This window comes from Elgaria multicarinata, chromosome 22 (genome assembly GCF_023053635.1).
Source record: "Elgaria multicarinata webbii isolate HBS135686 ecotype San Diego chromosome 22, rElgMul1.1.pri, whole genome shotgun sequence".
Lineage (NCBI taxonomy): Eukaryota > Metazoa > Chordata > Lepidosauria > Squamata > Anguidae > Elgaria > Elgaria multicarinata.
In genome coordinates this window covers 7857854-7880625 of record NC_086192.1, presented here as the reverse complement: position 1 = coordinate 7880625, position 22772 = coordinate 7857854, and the positions used below count along the sequence as shown (strand labels likewise).

Here is a 22772-nt window from a genome sequence, read left to right as displayed (position 1 = left end):
TACATGGTGCTGTACAGAGTAAAACAATAAAATAGCAAGACCCTGCCGCATAGGCTTACATTCTAATAAAATCACAATAAAACAATAAGAAGGGGAAGAGAATGCACCAAACAGGCACAGGGTAGAATAAAACTAACAGTCTAAAAGTCAGATCATGGGCGGGAGGGTTGCTGCTGCACTTGTGTTCTGCTTGTGGGTTTCCGGTCAACAGGTGGTTGGCCCCTGTGTGAAATACATGCTGGAAGGATCTCTTCTCGATCCTCCCAGAGGGCAGGACACGGAATAACGGGCTCAAGTTAAAGGAAGCCAGATTCCAGCTGGACATCAGGAAAAACGTCCTGACTGTTAGAGCAGTACGACAATGGAATCAGTTACCCAGGGAGGTGGTGGGCTCTCCCACACTAGAGGCATTCAAGAGGCAGCTGAACAACCATCCGTCAGATATGCTTTAAGGTGGATTCCTGCATTGAGCAGGGGGTTGGACTCGATGGCCTTTTAGGCCCCTTCCAACTCTGCTATTCTATGATTCCATGATTCTGTGACTAGGTGGACCCTTGGTCTGATCCAGCAGGGCTCTCCTGATGTCCTTAAGTCCCATCAAGACATTTCTCCTTCTACCTGAAGGAGCGCCTTCTCCCATCTGTTCCTATCTAAGAACACAAGAACATCAGAAGAGCCCTGCTGGATCAGACCGAGGGTCCATCTAGTCCAGCACTCTGTTCACACAGTGGCCAACCATCTGTCGACCAGGGACCCACAAGCAGGACACGGTGCAACAGCACCCTCCCGCCCATGTTCCCCAGTAACTGGCGTACATAGGCTTACTACCTCTGACACTGGAGGTAGCACATAGCCATCAGGACTAGTAGCCATTGATCGCCTCTTGCTTCTCCAGTAATTTATCCAACCCCTTTTAAAGCCATCCAAATTGGTGGCCGTCCCCATCTGATTCCTAAGATCGTCTTCAGAGGCTCTTCTCTGTGTGCCGCTACCCACAATGCTGTGGCAAGCGGCAACCAGGGACTGTCTACCAGGGAAGAGCCTTCCCTGTAGTGGCCCCCCTGTCTATGGAATGCCTTTTCGAGGCAGATCCATCCAGCATCTTCACGGTAAGCATTTAGACAGCACATTAAGACCTCCCTCTTTATTTTATTTTATTTATTACATTTCAAGCTCTGTGGGTGGTTCACAGCAATGAAAGCCATAAAATACCGTATAAAAGTTTAAAACTGCAGTGTAATATCAAGAGAAAAATCAGAATAAAACCTAGCTGCAGTGCAAAGATTGAAAATCGAGATTTAAACAGAAAGGGAAGAACTAAAAGCCTGGGAAAATAAGAAGGCTGAAAAAAGAGCACAACGTAGACACCAGGGAAGACTTTTTCCATACTCCCCCAGGTCATGTTGGTTGTCCTCCTCTGAAACGGCATCTCTGTCCTCATCCTTTTTAAATTGCGGTGCCCTGCACCGGGCACAGTACTGCCAAGGCAGTCAGACTAGTTCAGAAAGGAGTGGCACTATTTCTGCTCGTGACTTGGAAGCTTACAGATCCATTAATGCAGCCTAAAAATCGCATTAGCCTTCTTTGCAGCTGCGTCACACCGCTGACTCGTGTTCAGCTCGTGACTGGCTGCAATCTAGAAATGAATAATGACATTTCAAATCCTAATACGTGTCGCCTTTCAGAGAAGTACGTTGGATGTTCTGTGAATCTTTTTCCCCCCTCTGGGACGCCAGATCTGCCATTTGTGGCAGGAGGAAGATGGGAAGTGACACCATAGAATCATAGAATAGCAGAGTTGGAAGGGGCCTACAAGGCCATCGAGTCCAACCCCCTGCTCAATGCAGGAATCCACCCTAAAGCATCCCTGACAGAGGGTTGTCCAGGTCTAGAGGTTTGTATTGTGTGCCAGAGATGTGTTGGGGAGAATTGGAAAAAGGAGGGGAGGGAGAGAGAGAGAGAGAAACTCTGCTGCTAGTTACAAACATTTTTATTTTTTAAGCTAGAAACTGGCATCGTCTTTACCTGATTTACTCGTCGGAGAACCCAACATCAGGGGGGGAAATCTCAAAATCCAATTACCACAATCTTAATATAATCTTAATTACCGTAATCTATTTTATTGTAAAGCCAGATAGATGTGCAATGTAATCACCGCTTAAGTGCAAGGTTTTTATTTTATTTTTTTTATTTGGGGGGTGGGGGGGGGGGCGGGCGTACATCCCGTTAAATTATAGCAGAGCAAAGCTTCCATAATATTCCAGACATACCACCGAATAAACTTGGCACGGCGCACTAAAAATCGAGGCGATCATTTTAACGAGGGCGAAAACAATTTTGCCGACACACCCGGGCTTTTCATAACACATCGAATGGCTTTTCCGGCAGCCGTGTTTTGCGTTTAGCACTTTGAGCTCCCGTTTTATTTGGTTTGGGGAGGGGGGGGGGGAAACGTGTTGTTTTTCTCTCTCTTTGCTCTTTTTTTTTTTTTAAATGCGTTTCCAAATTATAGCCAGTGGCTGTGCTTAAATGTGTACTGTTCATTAAAGAGGATTTGGATGTGTGTGTGTGTGTGTGTGTGTGTGTGTTTTAATTTTATTTTTCTAAGCACAGAATTGGGGAAAGAAATAAGACTTCTCCCCCCCTCAGCACTACATTGTACTCCAGGCATACAGGAGGCAAGCTTTTATGCAGATTTTTTAAAAAAATGTACCGTATTTTTAGCACCGCGGTTCTCAGGAGTGTGCGGCCGACCCTTCCTGAAGAGTCTGGCTCAGTTATTAGAGGAGGTGGAAGCTCTGTCCTCATCCCTGCATCTAGATTTGCAGAAATGTAGCTTTCAGATGCCCCTCTTCCCCGGCTCCACTCTACATGCCTGACTGGGAGGAGATCGCAGTCTGGGACAATAATAATAATAATAATAATAATAATAATATATTTATTTATTTATTACCCGCCTCTCCCTCTGGATTGAGGCAGGGAACAACGCCAAACACAATATAATACATAAAATTAGTTAAAAGAGCATGTAAGACCAACACATTATTAAAATAACAATCACAGCATCTTAAAACTCTTAGGTTTAAAATTCCTGTGGGTAGGCCTGCCGGAAGAGACTAGTCTTTACGGCTGTCTTAAACTCAGAGAGAGCATTAAGCTGACGAATCTCCTCCGGCAGGCCGTTCCACAGTCTGGGGGCAGCAGAAGGAAAGGTCCTCTGGGTAACAGTTGTCAGCCTTGTTGTGGCTGACTGGAGTAAATTCTTCCCAGAGGACCTGAGTGTGTGGGGCGGATTGTATTTATTTATTTATTTATTACATTTCTATACCGCCCCATAGCCGGAGCTCTCTGGGCGGTTCCCCAAAATTTAAAACATTCATAATATAAAACAACAGTATAAAACCATAATATAAAATACAATATAAAAGCTCAACCAGATCAAAACAGCAGCAATGCAAAATTACAAATTTAAAACACCATGTTAAAATGTATTTATAGATTGTTAAAATGTTGGGAGAATAAAAAGGTCTTCACCTGGCGTCTAAAAGCATATAATGTAGGTGCCAAGCGAACCTCCTTAGGGAGCTCATTCCACAGCCGGGGTGCCACAGCAGAGAAGGCCCTGCTCCTGATAGCCACCTGCCTCACTTCCTTTGGCAGGGGCTCGCGGAAAAGGACCCCTGAGGATGACCTTAGGGTCCGGGCAGGTACATATGGGAGGAGGCGTTCCTTCAGATAACCTGGCCCCAAGCCGTTTAGGGCTTTAAATGTTAATACCAGCACTTTGAATCGGGCCCGGGCCTGGACTGGCAGCCAATGAAGCTGGAAAAGGACTGGCGTACGGGAGAAGGTGATCTGTGTTTTAACTTGTTGGGTGTTTTATTGTGGTTTTAATTTTTGTGAACCGCCCAGAGAGCTTCGGCTATTGGGCGGTATAAAAATGTAATAAATAAATAAATAAATAAATAAATCTCACAGGTAACCTGGACCCAAACCATGTAGGGCTTCATACTTTGCCCAGAAACTAATTGGTAGCCAGTGAAGTGTAAGGCTGAAGGATGCTTGACCTTAAACCATACCCCAAACTTTCTTCCACCATGGGATTCAAGGTGGCTACATGGGATTCCCAGGTGGTCTCCCCTCCAAGCACTGACGCGACCTGGGCCTGCTGAGCTTCAGCAAAGTAGCTGCCTAATGTGCCTTGGGACCATACCCTGAGACCACTCATGAACCAGAAAGGCTGCTGGTGCTGCAAACCCTCTCTGAAAAAGCTGCTGCTGCATCCCGTCTGGTGGCCGCACTGCTCTTTATCTGCTGTCGTGGACAACAGCTCACCCACTGGACCTTTGCTCCAGGGCTGGCCTCCCCTTCTAGCTGGGCATCCCTCTCCCATCTCACTTTCAAGCCCCTGATGCTATGCCCACCAGCTCCCGACTTGGCAGGAACAAGGCAATAGCAACTTTGCCTGGTCACATGTGGCGAGTCACGCTTGCTGCATAGGTGACTAGCCTGGGAAACTCCGCAGAAGCCGGTGCGCTCGTTTTACATGTATTTTAATTAATGTGCTTACTATCGTTCCCTGGTTTTTAAGGCCCTGGCATCCCACCTTTCGACTTGCGGAGCCCTTGAGGTTGCTTATAAAGCCTCCCATAAAGCAGAACAAGAACCTCGGAAGAACTGGGCTGGATCAGGCCAAAGGCCTCTCTTGTCCAGCGTTGCGTTCACCTCAGTGGGAGGCCCGCAAGCAGGACACGGACGCAACAGCACCCTCCCTCTTGTGTTCTCTGGCAATGCGTGTTTGGCGGCATACTGCCTCTGATACCGGAGGATAGCATATAGCCATCATGACGAATAAATGCAATAAAATATATCAAAAGATTGAAGCTGTAGAGGGACATTTTTTTGTTGCTTGGCACTCTTGTTGGTTAAGACTAGGAGGTGAAAGCCGGGTCTTTCTCCCCATCCCTATTTTAGAGTGCCTTCCATTTTAATCTCACTGTATCTCTCTCTCTCTCTCTCTGTCTGATTCCCTACTAGGCAGTGGCTTGCAATCCAGAAACTGCGGAGCAAAATCCGGAAGAAGGTGGACAAAAAGGCCAGCAAGGGAAGGAAAATCCGGTGAGTGCAGTAGGCCAGTGTTCCCCAACCTGGCACCCTCTGGATAATGTTGGACTACAAATCCCATCGTCCCCCCAGCCTTCTTCTTCTTCTTCTTCTTATTATTATTATTATTATTCCGTCCCATAACTGAAGTTCTCTGGGCAGTTTACAAAGATTAAAACATTAAACAGCATAGCTGGCTGGGGGATTATGGGACTTGTAGTCCAGCCCATCCAGAAAGTGTGAGGTTGGGAATGTCTGCATTAGGTTCTTCTCCAGTACTGGGCCTTCCTTTTCTTGGGGGCCTGCCTTTCTAATTTCCAATTTGCGCTACTTTCATGCTTTGCGCTACTATTATTTATGAAATAAATAAACAAACACTGTCCCTACTACTGGCGGTTTTAAATGGAATTAGATGTTTCCTTCTCGGGTGCAGAGAAGGAAGCAACGCTGCCGTCTGGCCTGTGGGCATTGAGGGGCGGGTGAGTTGTAGTAAGCTGTGCAAAGGACGTTAACAAGCCTTTTCTCTCCTCCATTTTTTGGGGCGAGCCAAACCACAAATCCTGAGCTCAGATGGCACTTGATAGAAAGCCAGCGGAGTCATGCCGGGTCAGGCCTGGCGTAGCAAGATAGATGTCATAAGATAATTTATGAAAAGCGGAAAGAGCTGCTTTGTTGGGCTGAAAAGCCTGTAATTATTGACTCTCAATCGCCTTCCCTGTCAGCATTGCGCGTGGAGGGGATGTATTCAAGACTCGGTCAGAGCCCGGCAAAGAGCATCGCGCTTCCCTGAGCCGGGCTCATAAACCTGGGGTTTTTTTTGGGGTGGTGGTGGTGTTGAGCCAAGAGGATTGGAAGAGTTTCTGCCCGTGTGGAATGGGCGTTATCCGGAGTTAGCAAAGCTGGAGCAGGGAGTGGCGAAGTTATGGATCTCGACTGCCTTTAAAGAAGAGCACATCAGCAGAAGAGGGGAGACGTGATAGCACTCTTCAAATACTTGAAAGGTTGTCACACCGAGGAGGGCCAGGATCTCTTCTCCATCCTCCCAGAGTGCAGGACACGGAATAACGGGCTCAAGTTCCAGGAAGGCAGACTCTGGCTGGACAGCAGGAAAAACTTCCTCACGGTTAGAGCAGTACGAGAATGGAACCAGTTACCTTGTGGGCTCTCCCACACTAGAGGCCTTCAAGAGGCAGTTGGACAACCCTCTGTCAGGGATGCTTTAAGGTGGATTCCTGTACTGAGCAGGGGGTTGGACTCAATGGCCTTAGAGGCCCCTTCCAACTCTACGATTCTGTGATTCTAAGAAATGATGATTCTGTGATTCTCTACGATTCTATGATTCTAAGAAATGAGAACTAAGCAACTTGAATCACACACACTCCAGCTTTACGGAGATTAAGCAGCATATAGAGGAAAGAGTAACTCCGTACAGCTGGTGTGTTGTTTCTTACCTCTGAAGCCCTAAATCAGGGCTGAAGAATCTCCTAAGGAGGGAGGGCCAAATTTGGGGGGAGGTCTCTGAGGGTGGGGCTGAAGTCTAGGGTCCAAAGTACAAAAAAATATGCCAGCTTGGTTTAGCTTAAAGCTCTTCGCGCCGCTATCTTAGGAGAGGCATTTCAAACCAGCACAAAAGTTGGGAAAGAGGCATGGCTGTCAGGGGAGGACCAGATACGAACTCTGGGCTCAAAGTCCTGCACCCTCTGCCCTAAACAGTATGGGACCAGGATACTTGGAGGATGGCCTTCTCCAGTCTGATTCTGCCCACCCACTAAATCCTGCATCAGATGCCCTGCTAGCTGTCTCCCCGCTTTCAGAGGCACGACTGGTTGGGCTGCAAGACGGGGCCTTTCCTGTTGTGGCCCCCAGGGTTTGCGGAACTCCCTGCAAAAGAGGGCCCGCCCATCTCTTAACCGTTGGGCGACCTGGCAATTGCCTGGCCTTTTCAGGTTGTTTCTCTTCCCTGTTGCGTCCACTTTAGTTGGTTTTGTTTTGATCCTTGTTTTATTAGATCTAATTGATTTAGTGCACAATCCTATGGGATGGTCGTAAGCCTCCAAACTTGGACTCCGATCTCTGATCCAAGAATCCAAATTTTTCTACACACACTCACACACAACGCTGTGCAGGGGCCATAGAATTGTTCTCTTACTATACTTTAATTTGATGCATTGTGAGCCGCTGTGTGTGCCCTTTTTTAGCTCTGAAAGTTGAATGTGAATATTTTTAGCAATAATAAAAAGACACTTAGATTTTTTAAAAAATCAATTCCGAAACACAAATGTTTTCAGAGTTGCTTTTACCAAGCTTTCTCCCTCCTGTCCACCTTCCCAACTGGCAGAGTTCTGTGGAGGGGGGCATAGCTAAGGGACAGAGCACAGACACCCCCACGGGGGGGAAAAAAGTTAAAACGTATAAAAATATAAATTTGTGAAAAACCGTTTCCATTAAAACACCGAAACATAATAAAACAACTGAAACATCACTACAAAATAAAAAGCTCATCATATGCCTTCCAAAGTAGAGGAAAATCTTGACCTGACACCAAGAAGGTGACAACGTTGGCACCAAGCAGGCCTCACTAGGGAGAGTGTTCTCAAGTCAGGGGGCCACCGCCAAAAAGGCCCTTTCCCTTGTTGCCATCCTCTGTTACCTCCTTCAAAAGAGGCACTCAAATGATGATCGCAGTGTACAGACAGGTTTGTACCAGGGGAGGCGCTCCATCAGGTATTGCGGTCTTCCTGTTTCTGCGTTTGGGGACAAACTGAGCAGGAGACAGTTTTGCCCTTAACGTCACCCCTGGTAAATTCTCACCAGATTGTATTCTCATTAAGCGGGAATTGAAACTTAGAATTACGGAATTGTGGAGTTGGAAGGGACCACAAGGACCATCTAGTTCAGCCCTCTGCAATGTGCAGGAAAATCAATTAAACTATGAGAGAGGGCTGTCCAGCCTCTTCTTAAAAACCTCCAGAGATGGAGAAACCACAACCTCTGTAGGTAGACTGTTCCACTGTTGTACAGATCGTACCATCAGGAAATTACAGGTAGCTGTAACTTATACCCATTTTTGGGTCCTAATTTCTGTGGCCATGGAAAATAGTTCTTGACCATGTTCCCTGTGGCCCCCTTTCATATACCTGAGCACTGCTAACACGTCTCCCCTCAGCCTCCTTTTCTCCAGACTGAACATCCCCTGTGCCTTCAGCCTGGCCTCTTAGGGCACTTGTAAAGGAGGGTTTCGATTTCCCTGCTGGCGGATATTTTCAACAACTACATTTCATTGAAACTGTTCCCCCCTCCCCAATTAAACTGTTTATTTTTAATATCGTTGACTTAATAAGCTTGGATTGTGTTTGCGGTGAAAGCCGTGGCCTTGAAAAGTGGCTGAGAAATGGATGAAATCCACAAATTCACCCACAAACTCCCATCAACGCGTAGGGCGCTCTCTGCCACGTCGCTGGGCGTTTTTCCAGCGGAGGCTGGGGCTTTTCTTTCCTCTCTCTGACTAGTTACTTAATGCGTCCGCTTTCTCCCCCTCTCAGGTATCACGTCCACAGCAAGTTGGTGTGCTTCATGGCCCCCATTGACCACTGCACGATGAATGATGATGCCAGGTTAGTCAGCGGTTAATTACGCTTCTCGGAGGGCTTTCTGACAGGTTGATATTGACCTGTTCTTCAGCCTGTCACCGTCTCAGGCTCTTTGTATCAGTTAGCCATTTGTCACTGGCGACGCAAGCCCTCCGTCTGGGCCGAGCCAGCTGTGTGCATTTTTGCTCCTCCAGCTGCCTGCTGTGCTTCTTGACCAGCTCAACCTGGGCTCTGCCTTCGGTGTAGCTGCTGCTCAAATCGGCCCGGCTTTGGGCGTGTGCGTTTAATCCTCGTTCGTTCCAATTGCGTGGTGGAGCGTCTCTCAAACTGTTTTTTTTTTTTTGGTGGCCTCTTGAAGGCGGACAGCCTTATAGTGGGGTAAAGCTCACGGATTGGATTTCAGCTCCTTTCAGCCCCGTCCAAACTGGCAAATAGTTGGGAAAGCTGGGAGTTGTACAGGACTGGCAGCATGAGGACGACTGTTTAGTGGCCGCAAGGATCTTGTTTTTGCTATTCCTGCAAAGTCGGCCCCCTCTGACATTATTTTAAAAACAGCAGCGGTCTCATGGCACCTTGAAAGACTAGCAAACGTACTATGGCAGAAGCTATTGTAGAGTAGAGTCCATTGCATCAGGTGCATAAAATGACCTCAAGTTCGCGAGAGCTAATTGGACACTGAATTTATTAGTCTTTAAAGCGCCACAAGACACTTAAGGAGAGTTTGGATGATCCTATCTTGGCTTAATAAGCTGAGATATGAACAAGCCTTTTACACACACACACACACACACACACACACACACACACAGCCTCTTCCTGGCTCCCTTTCGTGTGAGCCAACAAACCAACCAGGAATTGTTCCGTTAACTATGGCTTGTTTCCCGTTTCATCCAAGCCAAGAATCGAACTACTTCGGAAGAACCGAGGATATGAAGCCAACTTAAGAACACGAGAAGTGCCCTGCTGGATCAGACCAAGGGTCCATCTAGTCCAACACTCTGTTCATACAGTGGCCAACCAGCCATAGGCCAGGGATGACCAAGCAGGACATGGTGCAACAGCACCCTCCCACCCATGTTCCCCAGCAACTGACGCACACAGGCTTATTGCCTCAAATACTGGAGATAGCACACAACCATCAGGGCTAGTAGCCATTGATAGCCTTCGCCTCCAGGAATTTATCCACCCCCCTTTTGAAGCCATCCAGATTGGTGGCCATGACTACATCTTGTGGTAGAGAGTTCCATCATTTAACTCTGCGCTGTGTGAAGAAGTCCTTCCTTTTATTCGTACTGGATCTCCCACCCATCAGCTTCATGGGATGACCCCGGGTTCTAGTATTTTGAGAGAGGGAGAAAAATGTCTCCCCGTCCACATTCTCCACACCATGCATAATTTTGTCCACCTCTATCATGTCTCCCCTTAGTCTCCTCTTCTCCAAGCTAAACAATCCCAGTTGATGTAACCTTCCCTCATAGGGGAGATGCTCCAGCCCCTTAATCATTTTCGTTGCCCTTCTCTTCACTTTCCCCAGCTCTATAATATCCTTTTTTAGGTGTGGCGTCCAGAACTGTACACAGTATTCTAAATGTGGTCACACCGAACTTCAAACCGTGACTCAAAATACCGTGCTTCTCTGAATACGGATGGGTAATGATGTCTCAGTGTGTGTCACGACAGACTAACATGGAAGTTGTTTTTTTTAAAAAATGCCTATTAAAAAAATAAAATGGAACACGGAGGTACTGATGAACACATGGCACAGATCTGTGAACCGAATTCCACTCCTTTGTGATGCGGTAGTGGAAAGCTTAGAGCCGGCTTGATCAGCTCTGCTTTATTGTAGACCCACAATGCGAGTGACGGCAAGAACAGTGCAGTGTCCAATTTAAAATTCTGTCTAATTCTCCCCCACCCCACCCTTGCTTCGTTCCTTATTGTTATTATTTTCAAAAATGCGTCTGCGCGAAGGAGGGGAAGGCAGCGATAACGCCTCTTCCTTTCGCGGCCGTCGAAGGTGATTTCATTGTTTGCAAGTGTGAATGACTAGATTGAAAATGCAAATGCGCGTTTCACAGCGGCGTGATCCTGCACCGGGCTTTTTGCTCAGTCATTTTGGAGGCTTGACCCCCCAAAACAAATAATAAAGAATCCCATGCAGCAGGGAACGCGCTGCGTGTTTAGAGTGTGAAAAATCGGAGAAACAGCAGCGTGCTTACAGCCTATAAAATAAATTAATTGTCTGGGTGTGAAGGGGGGAGACTGGGGGGGGGGGAAATACATTAAGGATTAAGCGTGCGGAAGCTGTCAGGATGCGCTGGAATCCACGATATTATACAACGCAGCAGACAATGGCTTGCAGTTTGGGAAAGCGCCCTTTAGATTTGGAGGCTGAGCTGCTTCCCGAGGAAAATGCTATTACGGGTGGAAGCAAAGGCCTCCAGATAGCTGAGGGGCAGAAGTAAATGTGTACCTCCAGCGTTAGGAGCTGGGCTTGACGGAGCCAAACGCTCTCAGTCTGGGATTGGGGGCGTTGTGTGCAGAAAGGAGGTGTCCATGTAGGCCTGCGGCCTGGCTCATTCTGAAGGGGCTTTCTGGAGAGGCCAGCCACATTTTGAGAGTTTTATTCATTTTACTGTACTTGGGCTTTCAGGCTGTTTCCTGTGACAATCTTGGTTTTTACTGCAAGTTTAGAATTGGGGTGGAGGAGCCCTTCCATGAGAAAGATCAGTAACGGCAGGCAGGGTTTTCCGCCACCTCTCCTGCCATTCCTGTGCAAACATACCTGTATACATCTTCAAGGGAGTATTGGACAGGCGCCGGTCCCAATAAACCGCCCTAAATATAATGGCAATTTTTGGAAACGCAGTTCCCTTTCTTCTCCATTCTTGCAGAGTGGAAATACTAGTGTCACATTTCTTGATCCTCCTCTGATAATGTAAATTTATCTGAATTTAGAAATGTGTGTTTTCCTCTTCTTCTTTTTGCTTTTTACTTTTTTAAAAAAAGGCGTGTTAAAAAGCGTCGCTCCTGTAAGGAATTCTTTGATTTGCCGAGCTCTTTTAACCACCCAGTGCTATGTTTGGTTTTTAGCTCTTTGGTTAGTTCGTTTACATGTCGGTGACCCTCTAACTCATTATGGGATGCTTCATTGTTTATATAGGGTGACCATATGAAAAGGAGGACAGGGCTCCTGAATCTTTAACAGGGCTCCTGAATCTTTAACAGGGCTCCTGAATCTTTAACCCCAAGACCCTGCCATGCAATCTGCATTGCAAAGGATTCTGGGATTCTCTGTTCATGCACACTGATAGCTGCTTGCTGAAACTAAATGTACCCATCCACACATCCTTTTTTAAAAAAAACTCTTTTCTTTAAGATGATGTTTATTTATATAAACTAGAGTGACCCTATGAAAAGGAGGACAGGGCTCCTGTATCTTTAGCAGGTGTCATTTGTGTATATGGAGAACCTGGTGAAATTTCCTCTTCATCACCACAGTTAAAGCTGCCCTCTTTTAAATCCGGTCACTCTAGTATAGCTCCTGCACTTTAACTGTTGTGATGAAGAGGGCATTTCACCAGGTTTTCCGTATATACAAATGACACCTGCTGAAATTCCCTTTCCTATGCAACTGTTAAAGATACAGGAGCCCTGTCCTCCTTTTCATATGGGTCACCCTAGTTTATATAAATAAACATCATCTTAAAGAAAAGAGTTTTTTTTAAAAAAGGATGTGTGGGTGGGTACATTTAGTTTCAGCAAGCAGCTATCAGTGTGCATGAATGGAGAATCCCAGAATCCTTTGCAATGCAGATTGCATGGCAGGGTCTTGGGGTTCCTCTTAAATCAAGGATGGAGTGAAGGTAGTTCTACTGCTGGATCTCTGGGTGTTTTGCAGTAGATTGGCCAAGGTCTCTGGTTCCCTGTTGTTTAGCAACGACATTATCCTACCTAAATTAATATCTTTAAAAGGGTATTGTAGAGTTGGGAAAAGTGCTTAAAAGTGTAACTAAAATGATCAAGGGGCTGGAGCATCTCCCCTATGAGGGAAAGTTAAAATAGCTGGGATTGTTTAGCTTGGGAAAAAAGAGGCTAAGGGGAGACCTGATAGAGGTGGACAAAACCAGGTATGGGCTGGAGAATGTGGAGAAGGAGACATTTTTCTTCCCCTCCCATAATTCTAGAACCCAAAGGCGTCATCCCATGAAGCTGATGGGTGGGAGATTCAGGACAGATCAAAGGAAGGACTTCTTCACACAGCGCAGAGTGAAATTATGGAATTCGCTACCACGAGAGGTGGTGATGGCCACCCATTTGGACGGCTTTAAAGGGGGTTGGCTGAATGGGAGAAGGCTATCAATGGCTACTAGTCCTGATGGCTATGTGCTACCTCCAGTATCCAAAGCAGTATGCCTGTGTACATCAGTTGCTGGGGAACATGGGTAGGAGCACTCATGTCCTTCTTGTGGGTATCCTATGGGCAGCTGGTTGGCCGCTGTGTGAACAGAGCGATGAACCCTTGGTCTGACCCAGCACGTCTGTTTCTATGTTCTCAATTATGCTGCTGAAATGAGGAAAACGTGGGATAACCAGGAGTGGGTTTGTGTGTGTAGGGACCGCTGATCTCCATTCAGTTCTGGTCCTGAGCACAAATTCCTGGGCCCAGAATTCTTGAATTCCAAGTGCTCCTGTTGCACCAGGCTCCGGTTGGCGCATCTCTGGGTTCTAGTAAAGAAGACAGTCAATTCTGCAGGCTTGAAGTCAGCTCCAAGTCGATGTGAAACGTGCTCCCTGTAGGTTGATTAAAAACACACGCCCGCACACTCCTGAGACCTTGTCTAGCTGCACATGAAAGCGTTTCTCGCTCCTCCATCATGAAGAAAGAGCAGCAGGGAGGGATCGCGTGTAACTGTCCTGGACCGCAAGGTGAGGCTTGGCCAAGGAGACGCTCTTCCTTCTGTTTCCTTCCTCTATTCCGGATGAAGCGGGCCTGCAAGCACCTCCCACCGCCGAATGACCCACATTGGCGCCGTTCCCTCTGTTTCCAAGGTCCAGCCTGTGAGCGTCGTTGCGTGTTTAGCTGAACCGGCACCACCTGTGCACAGGGGTAGCAGCATCAGCTTGGAGGAACCCCAACTTCTTTAGGGGAACCCCATGCTCCGTGACTATGGCATGCTGACTCTTGAGTTTGGGGTAGGGCGGGGTGTGTGTGGAGCGACTGAAATCCTGGGGAAACACTCCACACTGCAACACTTCGTTGCAGTTTCCACTTATTCAAGCCTAAAGTGGCTTTTCCCTCAACAGCCTCTTCAACGGCCCTTCGTTTGTCAAGCCTTGCAGTTGACCGTCCCCACATCCTCTCCTGTTCTCTTCCTCTGCCCCTTAACGTCTGGCCTAGCTGCCTCTTTTCCTCTCCTGTTATGGCTATTTTTAATTTTGGTTTAGCGTCCTGGATGCTGAACAGGACGATGAGTCCTCCCTCGGCCTACATCTGGAGGCTTTATCCGTCTCTCTCCCTGGAGTCCAGTCTTCTCGTCTCCTTCCCCTCGATTATCTCTTCCCTCCAGGGCTTCGCTCTTACTTCCCATCAAGCCTGCTTCTCTTTCTTGACGGAATGAGATGCATTCATCAAATCCTTGCTTCCGGTCCTTGCTTCTCATCCGTCGAACCCCTTTCCCTAGCCCTTACACCCGGCCTCATGCAACCATTTTGAAATCCGGCCCGCTCAACCACAGCACAGGCTGGTCCCATCACCCCATCGATGTTCTTAGTAAAGCTTTACAGATTGCGGATGGCCTTATCAGTAGTGGCACTTGGGTTGTGGAATATTCTCCCTTTCTTCTCCGTGAGGCTTGACTTTCTTACCAGGAGTATTTTTTTTTATTTTCAGAGGAACTTGCACCCATGTAAACGTCTTTAAAACGGGATTATTATCATGACCCGACCCCCAAAGTAAAATTATTATGGTAAGCTCTTTACAACCTTGAAGAAACAGGTAGCCTAAATTTTTGCCCCAGTTCAGACATAATGGCTGAACCATGGTTTGGTGTCGTGAATGGACTTGCTCTCTTGTCCCTTGCGCACTTGGATTCTTTTCCAAACCATTGTTCACTGGGGCATCCAAATTATGGAAACTATGGTTTGCACAAACCATAGTTTACCTCCGAGCAAGAACTCGAAACTCCCATTTGAATTAGGTTTCCAACTGTGGTTTGAGGCTTGTGGTTTGTTCAAACCATACAGTTGGAATGTGTGTGAGATACACACAGACCCTCGCCGTGACGTCTGAGCCAGACCACTAACAGATCTTAACCAGGAACCCTAGAGGTGACTTGATACCAAACAACTACAGTTCCAAGTGTGAATCCTTCAGTGGTAGGAAGGACATCCAAATTTCTTTGGATGTTAGGATTTCTTCAGTGGTAAGAAGGACATCCAAATTTCTTATGCCGAACTCTGCATCTTGCATAGATTCTGTACATGGAGTCGCTTTCTCTACTTTTTCTTGTTTTGCATAATACTGTTTTTGGCTAGCTTTATTTTATTATTTATTTATTTATTTATTTATTACATTTCTATACCGCCCAATAGCCAGAGCTCTCTGGGCGGTTCACAAAAATAGCTGTGGACAAAGGTCAAAAAATACATGCTGCGTGCTTCCTCCAGGCACTGGGAATCTTTTTTTGGCTACAGAGACTTTAGTAGGGATTACCTATATACTTTCAAGCTGATCTTTGTACGCATGAGGGCTGGAAACTCGCTTTTAAACTGAACACTTGCTGAAGTTCTTCAGGAGTTGAATTCTTCACCCAATGCTTCTTTCTCTGCTCCTGTGGAATTTTGAGATATACATTGTGGACAAGCTACTGTGCATTATTAGGATGCCAAATTCTGTACCAGATACACAATTTCCTTGCATGTGCTGGGTATGCGGAATATACTTGGCAATGGCCCCTTGCGAGAACGCACACGTCTTCTCAAGGGATTCCATGAAGGCGTCTCAAGTTGATGATTTGGTGGTGTTGGGGACATATGCTCCCAACATGTAAACCAGGGCTGGGGCGAAATAGTGTGACACCGATCTAATCGCTCCAAACAAGAGCATTTTTTTTTTTTAAAAAAAAATAGGAGCTCCTTTTTAACAGCCTTGTTACGGGTTCCCGTTGCTCCTTTTTATTAGCGCTCCCTCTGTTCCTTATCAGATGACGGGACAAACATAACTCATGGTAGTGATTTTGATCTCTAGTTAAAGAGGATTAGAGCTTTGCATCAACGCGGATTGACACGGTTTATAATTTGCCCGTTGATGCAGAGGCTGGTGGACACGCGCGCACAATGCGGATGGGAAAAGGGCGCTGCGAACCTCATTGTTCTAGCAAAAACATCTGCCACCAAAACCTGGCTGCCTTTTGCGAATGTAGGAAAGGAGCAATTTTGGAACCGAAGGAAATTTCGACGTTTCAGCAGGGAGAAGAAAAGCGAGTGAGCTCTTGGGCTGAATGATGAAGGGCATCAACCAATCAGTCCTTACTTTGTTTCATCCTGCCCTTCCTCTAAGACAGGAGTGGGCAAAACTGTGTGGCTCGCCCCTTTTCTCTTTCTGCCACCCCATTTTCTTTCTCTGCTTCTTCCTTCTTGGCCATCAGACTACCAGGGACAGGACAGATGCCTCTTGCCTGAAGTCCCAAGCCGCAATAAACAGCCAGCAACCATGCATCCAGTTTATACCTTTTAAAAGACAAATGTTCTAAACAAGGAGATTTTGAAATGTGAAAAGTTTTGGCAGAAAATGCCAGTTTCAGACACAAGTGAGGATTTGCTACAATCCCTCTTATGAACTGAGACAAAACCAAAACCAACCAGGCGCATCAGAAAGAAGAGGGGAACAGTGACCTTGTTCAGACGGCACACTGAACCACAGTGGTTAACCATCTTGAGCTAAATATTATGGCTAAGCGTGTCGCGTGAACCATGATTTAGTGTGTTGTGTGTACCATTCCTAACCATGGTGGCTACAAAACCATGGTTTAAACACGCTCACTCACCATTTGCTGCAAAACGGTTTAGCGGCCTAACCATGGCTTGGTGTGTTGTCTGTACAGGCTCAATGATTAACAGCCAGCACCTGTGTGAAACAACCCACCAAAGCCACATTAATCAGAACAGTCTGGAGAAGAGAAGATTGAGGGGAGACATGGGAGCACTCTTCAAATACTTGAAAGATTGTCCCACAGAGGAGGGCCAGGATTTCGTCTCGATCATCCCAGAGTCCAGGACACGGAATCATGGGCTCAAGTGGCGGGAAGCCAGATTCCGGCTGGACATCAGGAAAAACTTCCTGACTGTAAGAGCAGTATGACAATGGAACCAGTTACCTAGGGAGGTTGTGGGCTCTCCCACACTAGAGGCATTTAAGAGGCAGCTGGACAGCTGTGTGTCAGGGATGCTTTAGGGTGGATTCCTGCATTGAGTGGGGGGTTGGACTCGGCCTTATAGGCCCCTTCCAACTCTACTATTCTATGATTCTATGAAGCATTTGAAAGGTTGTCCCACAGAGGAGGGCCAGGATCTCTTCTTAATCCTCCCAGAGTGCAGGACACAGAATAACGGGCTCAAGTTAAAGGGAGCAGGCGGCCCCTTCTCTGCGCAGTGTAGCGTTTCCTGCCAAAACGCAGAAAGTAGAGGCAGTGCCAGACGCTCAGCCGTAGCGCCATTGTAGCGGCGGCTCTTTTGCGGGCCGTCACAGGGGGATGAGTTGTGACCTTCGATTGGGGCCGGCTGTCGGGTTCTCAAAGCTGGCTCTCCTCCTATGTCAGTCACAGCCCCATCTTGCTGCGAGCTGTAGGGGGTGCGTCCTACGAAATCCAGGCATTAAAGGATTAATACATTTCTGTGACATAAGAGTTGGCGGGGGGCGGCGTCTTCCCAAGATCCCCGCTTTTACTCTGCACATTTTGTACGTCTGGTATTAAAAACACTGAGTGGGTGGATTAGTGGAGGAATTTGGGTTTGAAGCTGTCAATCCAGCTATCTCTGGCAAAAACAAGGAGCTTGCCCTGTTTTAAAATGCTTGTTTGAAGAGTGCAAAGTGCTTTCCTTAGCTTGTTCTCACAACATCCCTACGAGGTAGGCCTTCTCCTCAGTAGATCTTGATTGCTCACATCCTGTCCTATTTAATATCTGCTGCAATGTCAAATCGATGTGACCTTAGAACGGGTGTGAGGATTCACTTTATCTATTGTTGGTTCCATTCCCTTGTGGGTACTCTATAAGCCCCCCATCTCTTTCTGCATCCCCCTTTCTTTCTCTTTCCCTTCCTCTGCAGTTTCTCTCTCTCTGTGTACCCCTCTCTCTGTACCCCTCTCTGCATCCCCCTTTCTCTCTCTGCATCCCCTCTCTCTGCATCCTTCTCTCTCTCTCCACCCCCTCTCTCTCTGCACTCCCTCTCTCTGTACCCCCTCTCTCTCCACCCCCTCTCTCTGTACCCTTCTCTCTGCATCCCTCTTTCTCTCTCTGCACCCCCTCTCTCTGCATCCCTCTTTCTCCACCCCCTCTTTCTCACACATACTTTCTCTGCATTTCCCTTTCTCTCTCTTTGCATCCCACCTCTCTTGCTCTCCATCCTCCTTCTCTCTGCATCTTCCTTTCTCTCCCCCTTTCTCTCTTTCTTTTTTCTCTGCACCCCCTTTCGCGCTCTCTCGGCACCCCCTTTCACTCTCTCTCTGCACCCCCTTTCGCTCTCTCTGCATCCCACTCTTTCTCTTTACCACCCTGTTTGTTTCTCTTCCCTCCTCCTCCCCCCCTTCCCTGGCCCGCCTAGCCAGACTGCCAGGGGAGGGACCGTTCTCCCTTGCCAAAGGTCTGGAATTCTTGCTTGCAGAAATCCAGCCGAGGGCCGCAGGTTGCCCACCCCTGCCACAGATAGGAGCACCCTCTGCCGGACTTCAGCTCAGTGAAAACTTGGCTTCAGAAGGGTTGCTGGGCTGTGCACTTTCCGACCACAGGCCTGGGACCAGCTTCCTTTGACGCCGAGCCCTGCCTCCCTCTCACCTCGCCTGCCTGGTTTGGGCCCTCGTTCCTTCGTCCCTTCGTCCCTCCACTCCTCAGCTGTGATTGCCTTGAGCCTGCTTCCTGCTCCCCACCTTGTCCGCCTTGTACCCCAGCGATCTTCAGCCTTTTGAGGCCGATGACTCACTTCTAAGCCCCATCTGCGACACTTTTCATTGTTTCCCTGGGGATCTCTGCATTTCTCCTTCTCTGCCTCTCAGGTGCCTTCATTTTAGGGGAACGGAGCAGTTAGGTAATCTCAGACTCTAGAATTAATGACCTTATGGGGTGGTTGTTTGGGGATGGGGTCTTTAGAAGACAAGATGTATTGCTTCACTCGATTCAAAATATGGTTTGTTTTGGGGGCTCTCCTGAGCGTTCTGCCGAGTGAGGCCCTCGACACCTGCCCCAACGTCCTGCCCTGACAGCGCCAGTGTTTTAGGGATCCCCTCCTTCAACCCACATGCTTAAAATAACAATCTACATTAGATCGGGGCATAATCCATCAGTGGAAAACCAGTGATCTTGGTTCCCATCCGTTCTTTCTTCTGTCAACTTCAGCCCTTTCTAGATCCTCCCACAGCTTACCTCCCCAGACCTGATTCTGAAAATGCCGCTCACAGCCTGACCGGCCCTCCCCCTTTTCTCCCCCCCCCCAACAGCGAACACCCCATCCACCCCCCAAGCCTATGGCATAGAGCAGGCTGTAAAATACCAAACCAGCCCCTGCCGTAAATTTGCTGGAAACTCTTTCGTTATGGAAATTTCCTTCCCCATCTTTTAATAAAATAAATAAATAAAAGCTAACCTGTTAAGAACGGCAGGATGATTTGTCGTCTTCCCCTGGCGAGACAATTTGTCATCTCTTGCATAGAATCTGTTACAAAACAGTCAAGCTGTGAAAGAGAGGAAATCATCCCAGGCACACGGGATATTAAAGTACACAAAAGAAGAGGCTCTTCCCTCACACTTCTTGACTCCTGATGTGTGTGTGTGTGTGTGTGTGTGTGTGTGCGCTTTTACAGTGATTAATCTACCCAAATTTCAGTGCAGGTGGGGAAGAAGACGAACCAACCATCGGGAAAGTAATAACTTCAGCGGAGGAAAAATGTGTAGTTGACTCAGTAGCACTGATGGAACGATGCTAAGACGAAAAAGTCAAAAGAAAAGTTGCATTCTGTGACCTTTGCAGCGTTTGGATTCTGCAAAAGTTGCATCCTACACAATTTCCATGGGGAAGAGCAAAGAGTAACAGAGCGCTCTCTTTCTTTGATCTACCAACACAGCCATAGGGACTAGAAACTTTGCTTTGCAAAGAAATACGGAAAGATTCTTCAGAGGCGTAATTCTGCACTAACTTCTAAATTGTGCTCAGCGGCTGGTGCAGAACTGCAGGACGCAGCCTTGGTGAAGTATTTATTCCTTCTCTGAGAAACTTTTTGATGAATCTTTTCGAAGAAACTTGATGAATTCCAAGGGTTGCCATAGAACTGGAGTTGGGCAAGAATCCAGTGGTTTGCTAGTCCAGTCACCTGGCTTAAAACAGATGTCAATATATTAATCCGCATGCTCTGCTTCAAATCTGTTTTGGAGAAGCCATTAGCCCAGTTAACCTATTCGCACCCGCCATCGGGGAGGTTGCCAGGAAGTCCTTCCAGATTGTTGCGTCTTGTGTGGGATGTAATGTACAGGCCAGGGGTGGGCAGGAGGGCAGATGGTGATGAGGGCCTCCCCAAGTCATTTTGCCGCCTGAGGCAAAGAACAAGATGGCGCCCACTCCCGTTTCATGTACAAAAGGCTGTTTCTTCATCACTGGTGATGGGGGGCCGCGGGCGAGTTTAGGGAGGCCACAAGGCACACAGTTCTTTCCTCCCAACACCTCAGGTCATCTGCCGCCTGAGACGACCACTTCAGCCTACCTAACGGTAGGGCCACCCCTAATTGCGATCTCCTTTTAACCTCCTGGGTGATTTGTAGTAGACCAGCAAGGGTTACCAACTAGGGGTATGCATGGACCCCCAGCTCCGCCCCGCGGGCCGATCCGAAAATTTCGGATTGGCCCGTGCCGCTCCGCCCATACTCCGTTCCTCTTCGCCGCGGAGCTCCGGCTCCGAATCGGAGCTCCGTAATGGAGGGGAGTGGCGCCAGGTAAGGCCGGGAGAGGAGGGCGGGGGGGGTTACCGAGCCCTGCCGCCGTCGCCGCCCGTGCGGCGACGGTGGCAGAGCCCGGTAAGGGACCAAGGGGGAGGGGGGCCTTACAAGTGCGGCCCAGACTTCCTGGTTGAACCGCGGGCTCAATTGAAGAAGCCGACGGACCGCGGACGGAGGCAGGTAAGGGAGAGGAGGGCGGGGGGGGTGTTACCGGGCCCTGCCACTGTCGCCGCATGGGCGACAGCGGCAGGGCCCGGTAAACCCCACTTACCTTTCCGGCGGAGCTCCGGATCGAGGCGAAGGATCCGCCTTCACCTCGATCCTCTTCGCCACGCTCCGCCGGCCCCCCAATCCTCTTCGCCTCCGCCTTAAGGGGAGGCGAAGCACCCCGCTCCGCTTCTAATTCGCCGGTCCGATTAGAAGCGGAGCACATCCCTATTACTAACGCCCGTTTGTTCAGCAGGAACAACAAAAGGCTCTCCCCCCTGTACGTGCACACACACACACACACCTTGTACCTCCAGCTTATCACGGCACATGCCTCATGGGAACAAGTCACTCGTTCCACCCTAGGGCTGCCATTTTGCTCCTGGCTCCTGTTGGTGGGCCACAGAGTTCAAGCAAAAAGCAACGTAGGTCCCACATGCGAGAAGCCTGCCTGCATCTGAAATAAGCACAGGTACCATGTGGACACACACGCGCACCTCCATACACACACAGCCCTCCTTAAATGCAGGGAGAAATGCCAGCTTCCATCAGAAACTCGCAAAGCGCTTGGTAGTGGATGAAGTCACCGTACGGGGCCATTAAAGGCAGTGCCCCATGGATGTTCAGGGTGGGAAGGAAGGGTTTAGGGGCCTGTTGCTTCGGTCTCAGTCCTCGTAGGATTGGGCCACTGCATGAGCCCAACACAGGGCCCTTCAGCGCATGCTGAATTGAGACGGCAACCGGAGCTGGTTCAAACGAACACGAGTTGCCGGCCAGAAGCATCAGGAAACACAAGATGCAGCATTGAGAGCATGGACCACTAGGAACAGGAGATGCATGGGACGGAATAGCCCCCGGGGTGCTTAGATTTGGGGAGGGGGCATTGTCTCTGAGGGGTACAGCAAGGGAGAGAAGCCATTCTGCCCTCACCACCACCACCACTGCTGTCCTTTCTGGGCAGGGTCAGTAAAGTATAAAGAACCTCTCTCTCCCACCCCGCCCCCTTTTCCATGCTTTCTGTCTGAAATCCTTATAAATCTTGCTCCTCTTCTCAGACGAAGGAGCCCCGTCAGAGGTCACGTACCTGGCTTTTGGAATTCGAAGCGCAGGGGCTAAACAGCAGTTGTGTGGCCTGGAGGGGGGGGAAGGAAGGAAGGACCCATTCCTGGCCTGGGAAGAAAGAGGAAAGGCTACAGACCGTTTCTCCCCACCCACACCCACACCCGGAGAGCTAGCAGCTCTGGTGATGCTTGCTGGGTTTGCTGATTAATTTATCGCCTGAGTTTTGCCCACGTTCTCTGGTGGGTTTGTGTGTGTGTGTGTGAGAGAGAGAGAGAGAGAGAGTGTTTTTCCATTTTTCCACAGCCTCAGAGGTTAAATGAGGCCGAGATTGCCACCTAGCGTTCATTCTCCCCTTTTTCGTTTATAGCCACGGAAGAGGAGGAGGCTTGAAAGGGAAGGAGAAAATGTGGGGAGTTGAAAAATACTGGGCCGCCTTTCTCGATATTCATCTTTAATAATGCCCCGCTCCACTTTGGTTCCGTTCGCACCTGCCCCTTTGGTGGGGGTTAAGGCACCGCGGCTTGGCTTACGCCTGTGGACACAGAGAAGGCACCGTGGGCCGCCCTGGCTTGGGAGCTGCGTGTGCCCAAATCCTGCGACGGCCAAAAG

General features: G+C 48.4%; 1 protein-coding gene across 1 annotated transcript in view; it reads left to right on the top strand.

The window, feature by feature from the left end:
* Window positions 1-22772, top strand: part of AATF (apoptosis antagonizing transcription factor) — a 93075-nt gene that overhangs the window by 58284 nt on the left and 12019 nt on the right. The window contains exons 10-11 of the mRNA XM_063146543.1: window positions 5038-5118; window positions 8646-8717. Of these exons, the coding sequence (XP_063002613.1) occupies window positions 5038-5118; window positions 8646-8717 (153 nt within the window). The remainder of the gene's footprint in view (window positions 1-5037; window positions 5119-8645; window positions 8718-22772) is intronic.